Source organism: Eleutherodactylus coqui, chromosome 4 (genome assembly GCF_035609145.1).
Source record: "Eleutherodactylus coqui strain aEleCoq1 chromosome 4, aEleCoq1.hap1, whole genome shotgun sequence".
Taxonomy (NCBI): Eukaryota; Metazoa; Chordata; class Amphibia; order Anura; family Eleutherodactylidae; genus Eleutherodactylus; species Eleutherodactylus coqui.
In genome coordinates, this window is record NC_089840.1 from 156,134,116 (window position 1) to 156,156,682 (window position 22,567).

The 22,567-nt window shown below is 45.0% G+C and overlaps 1 protein-coding gene across 5 annotated transcripts in view; it reads right to left on the minus strand.

Annotated features, from left to right (window-relative positions):
- DCAF6 (DDB1 and CUL4 associated factor 6) overlaps positions 1-22,567 on the minus strand; it is a 992,542-nt gene that overhangs the window by 408,320 nt on the left and 561,655 nt on the right. For 3 of the 5 annotated variants that reach the window (XM_066600328.1, XM_066600324.1, XM_066600325.1), the window contains one exon: positions 21,133-21,189. The exons of the other annotated variants lie outside the window; for them this stretch is intronic. In XM_066600328.1, the coding sequence (XP_066456425.1) occupies positions 21,133-21,189 (57 nt within the window). The remainder of the gene's footprint in view (positions 1-21,132; positions 21,190-22,567) is intronic. 5 annotated transcript variants of the gene reach the window in all.

A 22,567-nucleotide genomic window follows, 5' to 3' on the forward strand; every position in this document is an offset into this window, starting at 1 on the left:
ACGGATAGGGCAGGCGAGGGGCTACATGTTGGGCTGCATCTCAAGTTCCCAGGTCCCACTATTAAGCCACAATAGCAGCAAGAGTGGGCCCCCCCCCCAACAACTTTTACATCTGAAAAGCCCTCATTAGCAATGCATACCTTAGCTAAGCACCACACTACCTCCAACAAAGCACAATCACTGCCTGCATGACACTCCGCTGCCACTTCTCCTGGGTTACATGCTGCCAAACCCCCCCCCCCCCACGACCCAGTGTCCACAGCGCACACCAAACTGTCCCTGCCCAGCCTTCAGCTGCCCTCATGTCACGCCACCCTCATGTCTATTTATAAGTGCGTCTGCCACAGGAAAAGCAGGCACACACTGCAGAGGGTTGGCACGGCTAGGCAGCGACATTCTCTAAAAGGGGCGGGGCGATAGCCCACAATGCTGTACAGAAGCAATGAGAAATCCAATCCTGTGCCACCTCCATCTGGAGCTGCACACGTGGGCATAGCAATGGGGAACCTATGTGCCACACACTATTCATTCTGTCAAGGTGTCTGCATGCCCCAGTCAGACCGCGTTTTTTTATAAATAGTCACAGGCAGGTACAACTCCGCAATGGGAATTCTGTGTACACCCACAGAATGGGTGGCTCCCTGGAACCCACCGGCGGTACATAAATATATCCCATTGCAGTGCCCAACACAGCTGATGTAATGTCGTGCTTAATGCAGGTGGGCTTCGGCCCACACTGCATGCCCCAGTCAGACTGGGGTTCTTTAGAAGTGGACACATGTAGTTACAACTCCCTGTGGACCCACAGCATGGGTGGCTCCCTGGAACCCACCGGCGGTACATAAATATATCCCATTGCAGTGCCCATCACAGCTGATGTAATGTCGTGCTTAATGCAGGTGGGCTTCGGCCCACACTGCATGCCCCAGTCAGACTGGGGTTCTTTAGAAGTGGAAACAGATGCATTTACAACTCCCTGTGGACCCACAGCATGGGTGGGTGCCAGGAAGCCACCGGCGGTACATAACAATATCCCATTGCATTGCCCATCACAGCTGAGGTAGTATTGTCATGTTTAATGCAGGTGGGCTTCGGCCCACACTGCATGCCCCAGTCAGACTGGGGTTCTTTAGAAGTGGAAACAGATGCATTTACAACTCCCTGTGGACCCACAGCATGGGTGGGTGCCAGGAAGCCACCAGCGGTACACAACAATATCCCATTGCATTGCCCATCACAGCTGAGGTAGTATTGTCATGTTTAATGCAGGTGGGCTTCGGCCCACACTGCATGCCCCAGTCAGACTGGGGTTCTTTAGAAGTGGAAACAGATGCATTTACAACTCCCTGTGGACCCACAGCATGGGTGGGTGCCAGGAACCCACCGGCGGTACATAACAATATCCCATTGCATTGCCCATCACAGCTGAGGTAGTAATGTCATGTTTAATGCAGGTGGGCTTCGGCCCACACTGCATGCCCCAGTCAGACTGGGGTTCTTTAGAAGTGGACACATGTAGTTACAACTCCCTGTGGACCCACAGCATGGGTGGCTCCCTGGAACCCACCGGCGGTACATAAATATATCCCATTGCATTGCCCAACACAGCTGATGTTATGTCAGCTGTAATGCAGGTGGGCAAAAATTTATTGGATTACACTGTAGGCGAGGGCCCACAAAAATTGGTGTACCAACAGTACTAATGTACCTGAGAAAAATTGCCCATGCCCAACCGAGAGGGCAGGTGAAACCCATTAATGGCTTTGGTTAATGTGGCTTAATTGGTAACTAGGCCTGGAGGCAGCCCAGTTAAAATAAAAATTGGTTGAGGTGAAAGTTTCAACGCTTTAATGAGCATTGAAACGTATAAAAATTGTTTCAAAAAAATTATATAACTGAGCCTTGTGGGCCTAAGAAAAATTGCACGTTCGGCGTGATTACGGGAGGTTTCAGGCGGAGGAGCAGGAGGAGGAGGATGAATATTATACACAGATTGATGAAGCAAAAAGGTCCCCGTTTTGGATGGTGATAGAGAACGATGCTTCCATCCGCGGGTGCAGCCTACGTATTGCTTAGGTATCGCTGCTGTCCGCTGGTGGAGAAGAGAAGTCTGGGGAAATCCAGGCTTTGTTCATCTTGATGAGTGTAAGCCTGTCGGCACTGTCGGTTGACAGGTGGGTACGCTTATCCGTGATGATTCCCCCAGCCACACTAAACACACTCTCTGACAAGACGCTAGCCGCAGGACAAGCAAGCACCTCCAGGGCATACAGCGCGAGTTCAGGCCACGTGTCCAGCTTCAACACCCAGTAGTTGTAGGGGGCAGAGGCGTCATCGAGGACGGTGCTGCAATCGGCTACGTACTCCCTCACCATCCTTTTACAGTGCTCCCGCCAACTCAGCCTTGATTGGGGACCGGTGACACAGTCTTGCTGGTGAGCCATAAAGCTGTCAAAGGCCTTAGAGAGTGTTCCCCTGCCTGCGCTGTACATGCTGCCTGATCTCTGCGCCTCCCCTGCTACTTGGGCCGCGGAAATGCGCCTTCGGCCACTAGCGCTGTCGGATGGGAAGTTTACCATCAGTTTGTCCACCAGCGCCCTGTGGTATAGCATCACTCTCGAACCCCTTTCCTCTTCGGGAATGAGAGTGCAAAGGCTCTCCTTATACCGTGGATCGAGCAGTGTGTACACCCAGTAATCCGTAGTGGCCAGAATGCGTGTAACGCGAGGGTCACGAGAAAGGCATCCTAACATGAAGTCAGCCATGTGTGCCAGGGTACCTGTACGCAACACATGGCTGTCCTCACTCGGAAGATCACTTTCAGGATCCTCCTCCTCCTCCTCCTCTGGCCATACACGCTGAAAGGATGACAGGCAAGCTGCATCTGTACCCTCAGCAGTGGGCCAAGCTGTCTCTTCCCCCTCCTCCTCATGCTCCTCCCCCTCCTCCTCCTCCTCTGGCCATACATGCTGAAAGGATGACAGGCAAGCTGCATCTGTACCCTCAGCAGTGGGCCAAGCTGTCTCTTTCCCCTCCTCCTCATGCTCCTCCCCCTCCTCCTCCTCCTCCTCCTCCACTGGCCATACACGCTGAAAGGATGACAGGCAAGCAGCATCTGTCCCCTCAGCAGTGGGCCAAGCTGTCTCTTCCCCTCCTCCTCATGCTCCTCCCCCTCCTCCTCAACACGCTGAGATATCGACATGAGGTTGCTCTGACTATCCAGCGACATACTGTCTTCCCCTGCCTCCGTTTCCGAGCGCAAAGCGTCTGCCTTTATGCTTTGCAGGGAACTTCTCAAGAGGCATAGCAGAGGAATGGTGACGCTAATGATTGCAGCATCCCCGCTCACCATCTGGGTAGACTCCTCAAATTTTCCAAGGACCTGGCAGATGGCTGCCAACCAGGCCCACTCTTCTGTAAATAATTGAGGAGGCTGACTCCCACTGCGCCGCGCAAGTTGGAGTTGGTATTCCACTATAGCTCTACGCTGCTCATAGAGTCTGGCCAGCATGTGGAGCGTAGAGTTCCACTGTGTGGGCACTTCGCACAGCAGTCGGTGCACTGGCAGATTAAACCGATGTTGCAGGGTCCGCAGGGTGGCAGCGTGCGTGTGGGATTTGCGGAAATGTGCGCAGAGCTGGCGCACCTTTCCGAGCAGGTATGACAAGTGGGGGTAGCTTTTCAGAAAGCGCTGAACCACCAAATTAAAGACATGGGCCAGGCATGGCACGTGCGTGAGGCTGCCGAACTGCAGAGCCGCCACCAGGTTACGGCCGTTGTCACACACGACCATGCCCGGTTGGAGGCTCAGCGGCGCAAGCCAGTGGTCGGTCTGCTCTGTCAGACCCTGCAGCAGTTCGTGGGCCGTGTGGCTCTTCTCTCCTAAGCTGAGTCGTTTCAGCACGGCCTGCTGACGCTTGCCCACCGCTGTGCTGCCACGCCGCGTGACACCGACTGCTGGCGACGTGCTGCTGCTGACACATCTTGATTGCGAGACAGAGGCTGCGTAGGAGTAGGAGGAGGGTGGTTTAGTGGAGGAAGCATACACCCCCGCAGATACCACCACCGAGCTGGGGTACGCAATTCTGGGGGTGGGTAGGACGTGAGCGGTCCCAGGCTCTGACTCTGTCCCAGCCTCCACTAAATTCACCCAATGTGCCGTCAGGGAGATATAGTGGCCCTGCCCGCCTGTGCTTGTCCACGTGTCCGTTGTTAAGTGGACCATGGCAGTAACCGCGTTGGTGAGGGCGCGTACAATGTTGCGGGAGACGTGGTCGTGCAGGCCTGGGACGGCACATCGGGAAAAGTAGTGGCGACTGGGAACCGAGTAACGCGGGGCTGCCGCCGCCATCATGCTTTTGAAAGCCTCCGTTTCCACAAGCCTATACGGCAGCATCTCCAGGCTGATCAATTTTGCAATGTGCACGTTTAACGCTTGAGCGTGCGGGTGTGTGGCGTCGTACTTGCGCTTGCGCTCAAACTGTGGCGCTAGCGACGTCTGGACGCTACGCTGAGAGACATTGCTGGATGGGGCCGAGGACAGCGGAGGTGAGGGTGTGGGTGCAGGCCAGGAGACGGTACTGCCTGTGTCCTCAGAGGGGGGTTGGATCTCAGTGGCAGGTTGGGGCACAGGGGGAGAGGCAGTGGTGCAAACCGGAGGCGGTGAACGGGCATCGTCCCACCTTGTGGGGTGCTTGGCCATCATATGCCTGCGCATGCTGGTGGTGGTGCCTCCCCAGCTGATCTTGGCACGACAAAGGTTGCACACCACTGTTCGTCGGTCGTCAGGCGTCTCTGTGAAAAACTGCCACACCGTAGAGCACCTTGACCTCTGCAGGGTGGCATGGCGCGAGGGGGCGCTTTGGGAACCAGTTGGTGGATTATTCGGTCTGGCCCTGCCTGTACCCCTGGACACTGCACTGGCTCGGCCTGTGCCCACACCCTGACTTGGGCCTCCGCATCCTCGCCCGCGTCCACGTCCTATAGGCCTACCCCTACCCCTCAGCATGGTGTATTAGCAGTAGTGCAGAAACAGAACGCTGTAATTAAATGTGCCGCTTATTGGCCTGTGGTTGGAGGCTGACTTCGTTTACGGAACCCCAGGATATAATTTGGCGCAAGCCTGCTGTAACACTTAGCTGGCTGCGTATTTATTTGGAGAACTACTACCCCCAGCAGACACGGACCCAGAACACTGAGCAGAGTGACAGGCAGGCCAAATAGATTTTTTTCAAATATTTTTTTCAAAAGGACCACTGCGTATATTCAATCTATAATATATGTCTTCTGTCCCTGCCTACACAATTCTGTCCCTGATGTGTGTGTCACGGAACTGCAGTGTTGCACTGTTATTAACTGCAACAGACCGGTGATTTCAGAGCCAGGAAATAATTTGGCGCAAGCCTGCTGTAACACTTAGCTGGCTGCGTATTTATTTGGAGAACTACTACCCCCAGCACACACGGACCCACAACACTGAGCAGAGTGACAGGCAGGCCAAATAGATTTTTTCCAAATATCTTTTTCAAAAGGACCACTGCCTATATTCAATCTATAATATATGTCTTCTGGCCCTGCCTACACAATTCTCTCCCTGGAGTATTACTGCAGGGCGCAATGCTCTGCACGGCCGATATACCAAAAAAAAAAAAAGTGCAACACTGCAAAAAGCAGCCTCCACAGTACTGCACACGGTTAGATGTGGCCCTAAGAAGGACCGTTGGGGTTCTTGAAGCCTACACTAACTCCTAACACTCTCCCTACAGCAGCTCCAACACAATACCACTGTCCCTCAGCTATCTCACAACGCATCTGAGGCGAGCCGCGGGAGGGGCCGATTTTTATACTCGGGTAACACCTGATCTCCCCAGCCACTCACTGCAGGGGGGTGGTATAGGGCTTGAACGTCGCAGGGGGAAGTTGTAATGCCTTCCCTGTCTTTCAATTGGCCAGAAAAGCGCGCTAATGTCTCAGAGAGGAAAGTGAAAGTAACCCGAACATCGCGTGGTACTCGTTACGAGTAACGAGCATCTCGAACACGCTAATACTCGAACGAGTATCAAGCTCGGACGAGTACGTTCGCTCATCTCTAGAAAGCAACCTTTAAGCTTTCACCAACAACACAATTGCAATAAGTGTCTTGATCTGGGGATAGATATCAAGGATGTGAAAGATCTAAGAATATTGGAAGAGTCATGGGTTGAGGGCCACAGGGATCCAGGAGATGGTCCTTTTACAGATATAAGGCCCAAGAGTATAAAACATCCCCCTTCTTTTGACTGCCCGTACATTGACATTTTTAAGAAAATAATGCAGAGTTAAAGGAACTGGGCAGTATAGTTATCAAGTAATCTGATGAAGAGGGTAATGTGTTTATTTTGGATCATGATCCATATGTATTGGATGATCCATATAGCTACAGAGTTCTGGTATCTGACCCCACTGATCTGTTTTCTAGACAGCTGATTAATCTTATTAAAGGCTAAGGAAGATAAATTAATGGCACCAAGGAAAGGAAAAGGAGCCTCCGTAATTATCCAAATGGAAGGAAAGGGTTGCACAAATCTTCCGCTTTAAAGAAGTAGCCTGGGAAATGGGCACAAGAGACAAATTTGCATCTCTATGGTCGCCTTGGATTCAGTTTCAGGGGAACAGGGATAACCTTGCTCACTAACATGTCAGGTTACTAAGCATTACCTAAGGAATATCTGCCCAGCTCTTCTTGTTCTACCTTGATAATAAGCAAATATACTCAAAATTTGTTACTTCCCAGTAGCCTCCCCTGCCCTTCCCCTCCCTCCCTAATGTTCCCCTGGTCTTATCCCCATTTCTCCTTCTCATTACTAGTACATTCATTGCCTCTACCAGTGGATACTCTCAGTTCGCTGCAAGGAAAATATTGTTTCTTGACTTCACTGGCTGCATGTTTAAAGCTATTTTACGAGGTCCTGCGTGATCTAAATGTTTTATATTTTTTGGCTACCACATTCCATAAAAAGAAAATGTTTAAAAAAAAGTTACTCAATACGGATGACGTAGTGATTTTATTTTACAACTGACTTTGTTCATTTTGGAACATACATAGTAACATAATATGTAAGGCCGAAAAAAGACCTCTGCCCATCCAGTTCAGCCTATTACCCCCCAATGTTGATCCAGAGGCAGGCAAAAAACCTCAATGAGGTAGAAGCCAATTTTTCCCATTTAGGCCACTCTCAGACATGCTCTTTTTACTGTGATTATTACAGCATATTGAACGCCACGTACAGCGATTTCATTGATTTCAGTGGGGCCTTGCAAACCTGTTTTCGAGCACTGTCTGCTCTATTTTGGCGCGTTTTCGTGCTTTTTAAATGCACCTCATCACCCATCAGAATGTGTTAGAAAACGCCGGTAAAAATCTTGGCGCTTTCCGATGCCATGTGTGAGAGCGGCCTGAAGGGAAAAACAATCTTTCTTGACTCCAGTCTGGCAATCAGAATAGTCCCTGGATCACCAACCCTTCTGAAGTTATTAATGATTATAACACAGTGATGGCGAAGCTTTTAGAGACCAAATGCGCAAACCGCAACTCCAAACCCACTTATTTATCGTAAAGTGCCAACATGTCAGGGGCGGGGCTTATCATGACGTATTATTTTTACCTCTGTAGTTCTAAAAAGGACAGGGCTACTTCAAAATAGACAGCGTGCAGATTTTAACTGCTTTTTGGATGCAGAAATGCGGCAGAAGTTGCCATGGAAATTTCCGCTGGAGGACATTCTGCAGCATTTCTGCCTCATGTAAATATACCCCAGCGGTAATAGTGACCCCATGGCGACCCCAGCGGCCTCAGCAGTAATAGCATCTATATACTATTTCCCTCACCGTGGGCCCAGTGGTAATAGTGACCCCCCACAGCAGACCCAGTAGTAATGGTGCCCCCCCACAGTGGCCCCAGTGGTAAAAGTGACACCTCACAGTGGCCCCAGTGGTAATAGTGACACCCCGCAGTGACCCCAGTGGTAATAGTAACATCCCACAGCGGCCCCATTGGTAATAGTGACATCCCACAACAGCCCTAGTGTAATAGTGACATCCCACAGCAGCCCCAGTGTAATAGTGACATCCCACACTGGCCCCAGTCGTAATAGTGACATCCCACACTGGCCCCAGTTGTAATAGTGACATCCCACAGCGGCCCCAGTGGTAAAAGTGACATCCCACAGCAGCCCCAGCAGTAATAGTGCCCCCGAGACCCATATACTTACCCTCTCCTCCTTGTGGAAGCGCTGCTACTCCTCTGCTCGGTGTTGCTGCTGGCGCTAATCCTAAGTGCACACTGTGATGTCAGCATGCTGCCGGATGCCTCCTCCCCTGTTCTCGCGGACCCTAAGAGACATCAGGGGAGGGGGGAGGAGGATCCCGGCTGCACACTGACGTCACAGTATGCACCGGGATCAGCACCACTAGCAGCGCAGCTCAGTGAATACTGGCAGAGACGCTGCCGGTATTCACTAACGTGGTGAGCGGCTGATAGTGACGTGTGCCAGCAGGGAGAGCTCTGCGTGCCGCCTCTGGCATGCGTGCCATAGGTTCGCCACCACTGTTATAACATATTATATTGTATCGCTCAAGAAAGACATTCAGGCTCCTCTTGTACTCTTTTAACAATTTTGCCATCACCACGTCCTCAGGCAGAGAGTTCCATAGTCTCACTGTATTTACAGTAAAGAACACCCTTCTATGTCAGTGTAGAAAACGTCTTTCCTCTAGGCACAGAGGATGCCCCCTTGTTGCAGTCACAGTCCTGGGTATAATAGATGATGGGAGAGATCTCTGTACTGACCCCTAATATATCTATACATAGTTATTAGAGCACCCCTTGTTACGGTCCTTGGTATAAATAGATGATGGGAGAGATCTCTGTACTGCCCCCTCATATATCTATACATAATTATTAGAGTACCCCCTTTGTTACAATCCTTGGTATAAACAGATCATGGGAGAGATCTCTGTAGTTACACTTGATATACCTATACATAATTATTAGGTCACCCCTCAGCTGTCTTTTTTTTTAAACTATATAATATCAATTTTGATAACCTCTCTGGGTATTCTCGTCCACTCATTCAATTTAATACTTTAGTTGTCCGCCTATGTACCCGCTCAAGCTCTGATATTTCCTTCTTGAGTACTAGTGCCCAAAGCTGTACACAATATTCCATGTGTAGTCTGACCAGTAACTTGTAAAGTGGATGAACAATGCTCGTCTTTTGATACAACCCATAATCCTATTTGCCTTTGCAGCAGCTGCTTGCAGCTAACTAAAGTCCCCAAATCTTTTTCAATATCAGTATTTCCCAGTGGTTTCCTATTTAGTGTGTAATGGTAACATGTAGCTCCCCTGACCATGTGCAGCACCTTACATTTATCAGTGTTTAGACTCATTTGCCACTTTTCTAGCCCCAAATTATTCAGGTCCTCTTTCAATCTCCTTGCATCTTCTCCTGTGTTAACATCTTTAAATAGTTTTGTGTCATCTGCAAATATTGATCTTTTACTGCACAATCCTACCAGGTCGTAAATAAATATATTAAAAACAAAAAAAAACTACCCCGAACGATCGCAAGCTCTACCACCAGCTATGGGTACAAGCAGAGGCGTAACTTGAAGCTCCTGGGCCCCAATGCAAAACCTGTAACGGGGCCCCCAACTATAATGCTTTATTCATAGTACTGGGCTCCCTATATGGAGAAGAGAGGCCTTATGGGCCCCCCAAGGCTCCTGGGCCAGGGTGCAACCGCATCCCCTGCATCCTCTATAGTTAAAGGGGTTGTCCCGCGGCAGCAAGTGGGTCTATACACTTCTGTATGGCCATATTAATGCACTTTGTAATATACATTGTGCATTAATTATGAGCCATACAGAAGTTATAAAAAGTTTTTTACTTACCTGCTCCGTTGCTGGCGTCCTCGTCTCCATGGTGCCGACTAATTTTCGCCCTCCGATGGCCAAATTAGCCGCGCTTGCGCAGTCCTGGTCTTCTGCTCTCTTCAATGGAGCCGCTCGTGCAGAATGCAGGCTCCGTGTAGCTCCGCCCCGTCACGTGCCGATTCCAGCCAATCAGGAGGCTGGAATCGGCAATGGACCGCACAGAAGAGCTGCGGTCCACGGAGGAAGAGGATTCCGGCGGCCATCTTCACAGGTAAGTATAGAAGTCACCGGAGCGCGGGGATTAAGGTAAGCGCTCCGGTAAGCTTTCTGTACGTCCCTGCATCGGGGTTGTCTCGCGCCGAACGGGGGGGGGGTTGAAAAAAAAAAAAACCCGTTTCGGCGCGGGACAACCCCTTTAATCCCAGGCAATCGGGAGCCCCTGTGCCCCCATTTATGCCAACCTGTACCTGGGCTGGTGGGAAGAGAAAGTTGTGTATACTGAAGGGAACGAAGATTGGACCTTTAAATTTGTAACACTGGCAGCGTTAAATAGATGATATCATAATGTTATTTTCAGGTTCCGCGTCTTCCATATTTAAATTTACAGATTTCCTAGATACAGTTTGGGATTAAAATTTGTTTCAGAAATCCAAAAAACTTTGATTACCTTCCTCAATCTGACCATTAAGAAGGGTGTGGATATAGGTTTAGAAACAACTATATTCTGAAAACCAGCAGTCATAAACAGCCTTTTAAGTTGGTATAGTTTCCATCCCACCCCTTTTCAAAGAGGGATTCCTAAGGGTCAATTCCTAAGGTTGAGGAGGAATGGTACGGAGATAATTTTAGGATTGAGTCAACGCTTATGAAGAATAGGTTTCTGCAATGTGCTTACCCATAGAGGGTTGTTTTCAAGGCATTTGACCATGCATGTAGCCAGAGGAGAGAGAGGCTCTTGGTACCACGTACTCAACCCACCAATGGGCAAAAGATTATGGTAATCGATACATATGACTCAAGGGCTAATGACATTTATAAAGTCTTTGGATGTTTTTGGGATATCCTGTGCTGTGATTGGTTATGTTAGATCCATCCAATACTGATGATTCAGTATTGATTTATTGGTGAAATGTGTTGAGTTTATTCTGATACTCATTATAATTGGTGTAGCTTTATCTAGACACTCATTATTAGTGGAGGTCATTCAGAAATGTATCATCTCCTCATTATTGGTGAGTTTACCTGATTAGTGATAGCAGAGATAGTAAAGAAATGTTCTTCTTCAGAGATAGCATTGGGAGCAAATTTTCTCTGGTGAGAGCTAAACATTTTTTGGATAATCACTTAGTATTAGCAGTGACTCCATTAGTGGTTATTTTGTGAGGTATATGGATATAAGTATTTTTTCATCCATAGAAGCTTTGCTGACAGAAATTTCTTTCCTTTGATGATTACAGGACATAGCACTTGATTTAAATCTATTGACATATCAATTGTAGGTGTTTTCTTTCTATTTGATCAGTGCTGTCTTCCGTAAATCTTTGGTCTAGTAACAGGTGGTTTGGAATTGCTCTAATTAGTAGCCTGGACCATTCGTTTTTTGTGTATTTCTGTATTTGTCTGTCTTGTATGTTATATTGGCCCATTTTTTAGATATTATTTAATAAATGTAAATTTTTAGGGGTGTCCCCAGTGATTGTAACACTGGCACTGGGCCCATTATACATCAAGTTTGCTTAAAAGGGTTGTCTCACTTCTAGCTGTTTTTCTGCAGGAAGCAGACAGCTGCGTACATTGCTCAGTGGACATGGTTGGTACTGCAGGTACCAACCATGTCCACTGAGCAATGTAAACAGCTTTCTGCTACCCAACTTATTATAGTGAATGGGACTCAGACTGCAGTACCAATGCGTGCCACTGTGCAATGTACAGAGCTGTCTAGTTCCTGCAGTAAAACAGCTTGAAGTGCGAAAAACGCTTAAACGTATATCCATGTATTGTAATAGTGTGTAGAGCTGATGATATGTGATGTCACACATTTGGAATACTGATTGTTTCTTCCATGGGATATTCCATGATTTCTACCTTTCTGTTTTGTAACATTGACATTTATTGTGGGTATTCAGGCATGTCGCTGCAGTGAAATTTTTGAATCTTCTTGATACCTCAAATTTTATTTTTTAGGAATCTTTTGTTTTGTCATGTTGAATAAAATATTTTCTCTTTTACCCCCTACATCCAATCTCTGGCCCCAACATGTCAGCTGCACCTCAAGAACATCGCAAGAATCCGCTCTTTTCTCACTGTGGACACGCTAAAAACGCTTACTGTTGCCCTCATCCACTCCCGGCTCGATTATTGCAACTCGTTGCTGATCGGCCTCCCCTGCACCAGACTCTACCCTCTCCAATCCATCCTGAATGCGGCAGCCAGGCTCATCTTCCTGTCCAGCCGCTACTCGGACGCCTCTGCCCTGTGCCAGTCACTGCACTGGCTGCCCGTTAAATACAGAATTCAATTTAAACTCGCCACCTTCATCCACAAAGCCCTCCACAGTGCAGCGCTGTGGTGCAAATATAATTGGCTATTTGTAGCCCTCCATTTTGTCCTTCATCCTCCATTTTGTATTTTCCTTTATCCTCCATTTTGTATTTTACATACAAATAGCTATGAACATTCATGTGGACTTCAAACCTGTTTGGTGTAGGAAGCTTTGATATAACTGTGTGAAATGTGACAGAACAATGCTAACTGCATTAACTACAGTTCCATTTGTATAGGTTTGTTTTAACTGTCCATATACATTGTATGGCCAGGAATCTGTTGTCTTGTTAATCCTGTGATACCATCATCATTGTCTAGGGAATTGGGTTGTTGATTCTGAACCTTTGATCAATGAAACTGGCTCCTTCAGATGGTGGGGGGTCTCAGACTGATAACATCTTGGTTTGCAAAGCTTGGAGAATATGGCCTATGACTCAGCAAGTTATACTAGTATAAAGGACAGAAGAGAGTTAGGAGGAGTAGTAGTTTTTGGAATGAAGCAGTAGTAGCTTTTGGAATCTAGGAGGAGAAGCTCTTGGAATCTCTGGAAGGATGAGAAGCTCTGGGTAGTACGGACTCTTCAATACCAGATGAGGATGTCATCTGCTGAACCCCTAGAAGTGAGGGAACCTTTGGTGATGGTAATATGTGATCTGTAACCTTTTAGGTAATAATGTAACTTGCTATCTTTATACTTTGTGATGTGACATCTGCAACCTTTATATGTTTTGTATATAGCTATTATCCTTTGTATATAGATCCGATAGTTTACAAACGTAGGACAATTATTCACCACTATGCTCAATTATCATTTTATTTTAATAAATTCTTATTGTTAAACCTTTTATAGTGTCTTACTCTCTTTAAAGCGTAATCTGAACTTAAGTCTTGCTCCTTGCAGCAATACATAAATGGCGCTGTGAACAGGATTACGCAGAGAGTAATATACTAGTTTGTTTTAAAGGAAAATTTTGATAGTTGAAGAATTCCTTCTGATAATCTGGCATATGTGAAAATGTCGCTGTTTAAGAAAATCCGCAATAGTACGAAAATGTCAGTAGCTAAGAATAAAGAAGTGTCTGATGAATTGTCAGTTATCCCAGGGTGGAATAAAGCACCCTATAATGTATTGGCCGCTGAGTGGTCGCAGTGTGGTGGATTAGGTGAGCAGTGGGATGATGTGTTGGAGGGCGGAGAGCCCGTGGATGTTGTGAGATGTTTGCAGAAAGTAAAAGTAGAAAAAGGCAAAGAATTTGCTTCTGTGTGTCGGAGAGGATGGATATTGTTGAGTGCATATCGGAAGATGCACGATAAATATCAGAGTGCGTTGCAGGAAGTGCAGCAACTGGAAAAGGAGATGTGTGATGTGCGTAGTTCTCTGGTGATGACCCAATGTCAGAACAGCTTGCTTATGGATAAAGCAGATCAATGCAATACAGTAGCAGAAAAGGCAGTTGTCAGGGTCGCACAATACAAATACCGCAAACGCAGAGGGAGAGTGAATAAGAAAAAGGTTCATACTGTAGTGGCCAAAGCAGGAGTTGATTGGGACCCTAATAAGTGGGATGGAGATATCTGGGACTCTTCCTCAGATGAATCTGAGCATTTCTCGGAATCTGCTGAGGAAGTTGGGCATTTTAATGAACATAGAAAAATTAATCCGCCTCCTGTAAAAGCAAATCCCGTCATGAAGTGCAGAACAGTGAGCACTCCAAAAGGACCAGTGAAGAGAGATGTAGTGGAGGAGTTTTCACAGCAGGAATTAAGTGACATTCATGAAAGATTTGCACAGAAACCGGATGAACCATCGATAACCTGGATAGTGAGATTGTTTGATGGCGGAGCAGATGGTGTAAGTGTAGATGGTAAAGATCCACCCAAATTTGTTAATTTGTCAACTGATCCAGTGGTAGCTGAAGCATTCAGGACTTTACAAGTCCAGCAGGGCCGATCCACTCTACTAGATGTGGTGGCGACGGCTATAAGATCTAAATATCCTACTGATTCTGATTGGCCGCACACAGAGAAGCCTTGGTATACTTTATCTGATTGTATGCAGAGAATTAAGGAAGAAATGATGAAACATGCAATTGCGATGAATGAGCAAAATGATCTGATGAGAAGAGTGTTGACTACATGTGTTAGGAATAAGATGATCAAAACCGCTTCCCCTGCATATAAAGAAGTAATCATGCCTGTATTGATAAATCAGACTGGTCATCCGGTGGCTGAGGTTCTGGAAGCGGTAAGGCAGTTGGGAGATTTGGGAAACTTGGGTCCGTTCCTTAATGAGGACGGATCACAACAAGATCAAAATCCAAATTGTACTAGAAGAACTAAGGTGAATCAAAGTGGAGTAAACAGGAGAGATATGTTCATAGCTTTATTGAAAGCTGGGGTCCCATGGGAGAAAATAGATGGAATACATACAGATGAGATGTGGAAACTGTATAAGAAAAGGGGATTATATGACCCCGGGGGAGAATTGGGGAAAAACGTACCCGATAGAACTCCAAATGCTCCAATGTGGGATTATAATGAGTATAATCTTTTGTTTAATGTGCTTTTTGTCTCACTGTACTTTTATTTTTCCTTTTCTTCAAGATAACAGGTGATGAGAAATATTCCGGCAATGATGTGCTGGCTGAGATCTTTGGCTTTGAAAAAAAAAATATTTTTTCCTTTTTCTAATATGTTTTGTTTTACAGGGTAGACCTCAAGACTGTTTGTTTGGGGGATGGGATGCTAACAACCCATTTGTTTGTTTGTAGGAATAGCCTTGGTCATTCATTGACATCTGATATCGCCTTACAATAGATAGTGCTAGTTTTTGCTTTTGTAAAAAACAACAAAAAGGCCTAAATTCAGAGAAGGTTTTTTGTTTATTTTTGGGAGCTCCACTGCATATTGAGTTCAGAAGAACTCATATGTGTTGAAAAAACGGACAATGTCTTTATTGTGCACATTAGCTACAGGAAAACCCTTGTTCAATGTCTAATGTTTGTCTGTGGTCTGTCTACATGTTAATTGTTTGTATATGTTAAACGTTTGTGGATCCTGGTAACAGGTTTCTGAGAAAATGCAGAGTGTAATACAAAGGTATGCAAATGTATGGTTCTTTTGTATGTAGGTAGGAGACTTCTCTGCATATTGAATGAATGGATTGAAGGCAGGGGAAGTGAGTGTGAGATACACATAATTGATGACTGTGTGCTGGGATATTACTATGTACAAATTCATTTACATGAGTTGGACTAATACAATATCTATTTGGGTTTTGTTATGTGGGAAACTAGTAAAATTATGTGAATATATTGCATAATAATGTACTTGTGAAAAAGTGTGTTGTGACAAATCTAGGAATGGGACGTGGTAAATACGTAACTACTGACGAAGAGGATCATGACAAATCTAAGAATATTGCGGTATAAATTTGATTAACTTGGTTTGCGGTATTCGATAACATATATGATAAATAAGTAATTGTACTGACGATGATGATGATGATAAATCTAAGGTTATTGTATTGTTACTTGATTGACTTGACTTGCAATATTTGATATGTTATTTGTTTAGTTATATGTATACTGTATATAGAAGTTATTTTTGCTTTAATGAGGATAGATAGATTAAAAATATTCATTTGCTACAACAGAAAATTAATCAGGTCCCTCTGGGCAGAGTTTGTTGGATGGATAAATTTGACCTACAGATTTTTGTTTTATCTATTTTTATGGAGGGGTGAAGAAAAGCACACAAGACCCCAGATTGTGATTTTGTTTTGTTTGATTTGCCATGGACTTATTTATTTTGGATCAAGTTTATTTGGGACTGAGAAAATTTATGAACTGAGTTATTTCCACCAGGACATTGGGACTTTTTCAATTGTGATTTGAAATTTAATCTTCTCTAAGTACCTGCTGCATCTGTCCATACGCTGAGACTATCCAACTGAGCCTGAAGAACTGACAAGTGTGCCCGACTGCTGCTAAATTGCCACTGGGGTGATCCTCATACTCTGCATAATAACCGCCAGCAGATGACGTCAAAGGAGGGCAAAGCATCACAGCTCCTCCCTGAAAACCTTGGGCAACAAAATGCTGTACAGAGGCATCTGCTACATTGGAATAAAGGGGCTCTATAGTCAGCTGTGGATAATTCTGGATATGGAGAATGGAGAAGATTGTTTGATACCAATTAAATGGGCGGGGACAGATTCCTACTTAGGGTCTGTTCTTTGGCTAACCAGGGAAAGCAGTGAGGGCACAATAATCCCCCTTGCTTCCCTGCATCGGAGATCCTATAGGTTTAGGCTCTAAAGAAGATCAAGAGAAGAAGAAACTATTTTACAGGAAGAGACATTTGTATTCAACATCTAACGGTTTTTGAATTTTTTGTTTTTCGTTATTTTCTCGAGCCCAGATTTGACAAGATTGGTTTTATGTTGATAGCAAATGGATATATATAGGGAACAGGTATTTGGTTGTTTATGTAATATATTTCAGAAGTTGATTAATAGAACTTGAAGATCAAACCATGATATGTCAAAGTACATATTCCAACCCTAAATTGTATGCTAATTTTATGTATCTTGATGAAATAGTTGTATGATGGCTACAAATAGCTAAAAGGGTGGATTGTGGTGCAAATATAATTGGCTATTTGTAGCCCTCCATTTTGTCCTTCATCCTCCATTTTGTATTTTCCTTTATCCTCCATTTTGTATTTTACATACAAATAGCTATGAACATTCATGTGGACTTCAAACCTGTTTGGTGTAGGAAGCTTTGATATAACTGTGTGAAATGTGACAGAACAATGCTAACTGCATTAACTACAGTTCCATTTGTATAGGTTTGTTTTAACTGTCCATATACATTGTATGGCCAGGAATCTGTTGTCTTGTTAATCCTGTGATACCATCATCATTGTCTAGGGAATTGAGTTGTTGATTCTGTACCTTTGATCAATGAAACTGGCTCCTTCAGATGGTGGGGGGTCTCAGACTGATAACATCTTGGTTTGCAAAGCTTGGAGAATATGGCCTATGACTCAGCAAGTTATACTAGTATAAAGGACAGAAGAGAGTTAGGAGGAGTAGTAGTTTTTGGAATGAAGCAGTAGTAGCTTTTGGAATCTAGGAGGAGAAGCTCTTGGAATCTCTGGAAGGATGAGAAGCTCTGGGTAGTACGGACTCTTCAATACCAGATGAGGATGTCATCTGCTGAACCCCTAGAAGTGAGGGAACCTTTGGTGATGGTAATATGTGATCTGTAACCTTTTAGGTAATAATGTAACTTGCTATCTTTATACTTTGTGATGTGACATCTGCAACCTTTATATGTTTTGTATATAGCTATTATCCTTTGTATATAGATCCGATAGTTTACAAACGTAGGACAATTATTCACCACTATGCTCAATTATCATTTTATTTTAATAAATTCTTATTGTTAAACCTTTTATAGTGTCTTACTCTCTTTAAAGTGTAATCTGAACTTAAGTCTTGCTCCTTGCAGCAATACAAGCGCCCCCCTATATCGCCTCCCTCATCTCAACCCATCAACCAGCCCGGGCTCTACGCTCTGCTAACGAAACCAGACTGAGCGCCCCTTTAATTCGAACTTCTCATTCCCGCCTCCAAGACTTCTCCAGAACAGCACCGGTCCTCTGGAACGCACTACCAAAGGCTACCCGAGCAATCCAGGACTCGCAGAACTTCAGGCGTGCTCTAAAAACGCACATCTTCAGGGAGGCATACTGCATTCCCTAAACAAACCCCTCTGTACTCCGCCTGATAACATGCTCCCTGACCTACTGACTGCAATCCCTGCTAGCCATCATAAACCGCTCCTGCAGTCATACTGTTTCTGCCGTCACACGGCTAAATGTCTGACCATTGTCTATGTGTATAGCATCCCTCACTCTCCACCTCGCCATACCGTGTACACTGCCAGCCCCTTTACCTTCTGTATCACCCCATTACTTGTAGTATGTAAGCTCGTTGGAGCAGGACCCGCACCCCTATTGTTTCCATCAATTAATTACTATATGTAACCGTGGTTCTGTAATGTTTGTACTTTTGTCTTTCTGTATCCCCCGTCTATGTAAGCGCTGTGGAATATGTTGGCGCTATACAAATAAAGTTTATTATTATTATTATTATATGTACATTATGTTGAGTATGAGGGATTGCTGCTTCACTGTGCCAAATGTTTAAATGTAAGTTTTTTGATGTTGTTCTACTGAAAAGGAAAAAAAAAAAAGAAAACCCTTTACATTTTTATTTTTTATTTTAATTGCTGTCTGTCACCATCTTATGATCCTATGGGGGTGGCCTGGCAGATTCCTTACACAGGCACAATTGTGCACTCTGTATCCACCCTTGTTTTTACTCCCGCATTTGAAAATGAGATGAAGACTGAAAAGTTTCCCCCATAGAACAGAAATGTAGGACTCTAGAATTTAAAAAAATATAAATTGTGACTTTGAAAAATAAAGAAAAACTGGATTTATTCAGGTCATTTTCTAATGAGACAGTCACTTTAATCGTGGCTAAGGGGTTAAAGGGGTTCTGACATGAATCAGATTTTTATGCTTTAGCAGCCATTGTTCCCTGGTCTGCCTAATGGACACAGAACCCACGATTAATGGCTGCTAAAGCATAAAAATCTTACACTTACCTTTGTTCCTGATGTTGTTCTGCAGCGGGGTCATCTCCCAGCAGGCTCTTCTTCCTCTGACGAGCCGCCCCCCGCCGGGAATCCGCGCATGCGTAGTGGAGAGGTGCCCTCTGACAGGGGTCAGGGCGGGCCACGTCTCGACTGCGCACGCACAGAATCTCGGAGTTCAGCCAGGATGGATGGGCCGCCCACAGCAAGCACTGCTTGTGACGTGCTTGCTGTAGGCAGCCCGTCTGTTCACCTCGAAAGTGGCTGACGGACGGAGCAGAGCAGGAAGCAGTCATTTTGATCGCTCCTGCTCTGCTTCTAGAAGCCACCGAAGATGATGCCTGATGGAAGGGACATGCCTGGCGATCGGTCCTGGCCAGGCAAGGTAAGTAATTTTTTTTTTTTCGGGTCAGAACCCCTTTAATTGATGCCTACACAGGTATAGGTTTGTAAAGGTCCTTACATCTTGACAGCCAGACTGTATTTCTCGGTAGCTCAACAAGCATAAATGGTGGTATATATCATTCTGTTGGAGCTAAGAAATACTCACTTGCTGGCATTCACACTTAGCATTTTCTTGTTCTTAAAACAAAGCTACAAGTCCGAAGAACATTATAGTACTGTACCTTGTCTGCTAAGAGAAGGAAATAAAGGCACAATAAGGCTGAGTTCACACGGGGCGGAGTTGCTGCAGTTTGCTGTAGCATATGCGCACTGCAGCAAAATCACTGTGTTTGCAGTGCAATGCAGTGCAAATGTGTTTGGCCAAAAAGCCGTTCTCACAGGGCGGAATTTTTTCACACCGCGGAAATGCAGCTGTGGCGCGGTTTTAGAATATGCAGCATATCAATTCTTTTGGATTTTCTGCGGCCCTTTTTTACCCATAGCCTCCATGGACGCAGCAAAATCCGCACTTAAATACGCTGCAAAAGTTAAAAAAAACGCTGTGGAAAAAAATGCTTGCAGATTTTCCGAGCCAAAAAAGAGGCCAAAACCAAAATCCGCAAGCCAAAAAGAACCTTTGAAGTGGTTTTGCCGCAGAAGCGGTTCTTCTGCAGCAAAACCGCAATAGAAAAACCGCAGCAAAACCGCAGCAAGTGTGAACCTAGCCTAAGAGTAAGTGCACTCACGTTAGATTGCTGGGGACTTTATACTACAAGCTTGCAGAAAATCCACAGTTCACTGCAATAGCAACAAAGTGGATGAAGTTTTCACAAGTGTTGAATCTGACTGGAAAACTATTTGTGGTGCGGAATTTAAATCTGCAGCATGTAAATTTACGTTGAGGTTTATCACTGTGAATTTCACCCCTTTCAATGACTGGGGTGAAATCTGTAGTGAAATCCACTATACAAGCATGATTCCTCTGAGAAGCCACCACAGCTTTTGGTGAAGAATCTTTACACTTGAAATTACATCCCACGTAGACACACAGCTCCCTAACAATATGGCACTTCATGGTTTGTTGGCACATCCTGCAAGCAGGAGTCTAGTTGAGGGAATGTTAGCTAAAACGATTTTCAATTTGGACCAAGAAGTCTTCCAGCAATAAGAGCACCACTCCACGAGAGCAGGCTTGCTGCCGTCTAGCCGTGTAGACCCTGGTCCGCAGGATGGGAACACTACAGTAATGTTACAAGCAAACATGAAGCTGAGATTATAAAGATAATGCATTAAAAGCAAACTATAAGAAGCCATGCTCCATTTTAGTCACAGTTATTATATTGCATTAAATATATTGGAATTCATAAGCAGCAGTTATGTTTTAATAAAAGTTCATAGAATATTGTGTTGGTTTTTAATAAATTCTTAATAAGCTTTATAGATGTGAATTACATTTAAACCTTGAAATGGATGCCTGGATAAATATCCCAAACAATAACTGCAGCTTTAAGAAAACGCAGTAAAATTAATCACCATACAGCTGCCAACTAGAAAGTAATGCAGCACTTGTATAAAAGCCCACACTTATACTATACTGCTAGTTTTGCAGGCCACGCACCCCGTCCTTCATCAAGGGACATGGATCCAAGCTGTTTGCTAATCATGGAAGTAGAATCTGAAAGAAGAATTAGATTTCAGGCAGCTGCAAGACACAGTTGAAAAATTCTTACAGTAAACTAAAAAATATGAATGTGCTTTATAGTTATGTGAAGGACACCACATGTAAGGTTGTTTGTACTTGTTAACATGTGGACATATCAATATTTGATCTTTATTCAAACTACACTGGTCCCTCGACATACAAATTTGTTTGTTCCAAGACAACTATTAGGATTGAAAATATTGCAACTTGAGACCATAACTCTATGGAAAATATTAATTGGTTCCAATGAAACCAAAATGTCAACCCAATGTATTTTTTAAAAAAGGAACTATCACACCAATTTTTTTGTATATTAAGATAAACCAAATAGAGAAACATAATACATTTTTCCAGTCTCTTTATTTTCTTGTTATATATATTTTTTAGTCTACTGTATATACATAACTACAGGCGTGGCCGTCTTTCCTGAGCAGTATTTAGAGAAATGCTTTACAGCAGCTTCATGGGTCACTCACACAATGGACAGGAGGGGCCCATTAACTTGTATGGGAGCCTGTTCTGGTCATGCTCTCTGTCCTGTACAGAAGTCACTTTGCAGGGAGGGGAGTAGATAGTTACAGCTGATCACCTATTTGGAAAGATGGATCCTGTGGTATCTACATACAGATGTTAGCCGTCACCTCTCAGTGTAATCCTATGATGTTAGTGAGACGACTGCTGTAAAGCTTTTTCTACAGATCAGGAATATTATGAGTATTATATAGTGAAAAAGAACCAGGAGATCTATTGCTCTACGGATCAAAGCAATCCTCAGCTAACAACTCCTCAATACCCATTAGGTGGTTCATTTCCTGAACAAATTCTAGAATAGATGGGAGGTTGCATATGCTGCGAATACCTAGGAATCACTGACCTCACATCCACTTAAAAAGTGGTGCAGAGTGCAGTTCTTTTCATACATTAAGAAGACTGCACAGCAAAAAGGCCTTAACCAGATATGAAGCATGGTTCTAAAAGCTGAACCATACACCACAAGCAGGAGTCAGGAACTGTTGGAAAACTACCATCTCATGAATAACTTGTAGTTCTTTTCGGTATTATTGTATCTTGACGCCACCAGGAATTCCTAGTGGAGCCAAGATTGACAGGGGCATGACGACCCCTGTACATGATTGGCTGCAGACCTTGTTCGGCTGCAGGTCATGCAAGGGCACTAAGGATTTATAGAAAAGGCATACAACGTCTGGCACTGCAGCCACACTGCCTCAGCTGCAAGTGGCTTCCCCAGCAGTGCCCCAGAAGGCGGAACCCCCCCTCAGTGTAGAAGCGCAGCGCGGGCTTGGCAGCAGGGAGGCCTAGGGACGTGAATCTGGTTTCCCGGTGGCAGCCC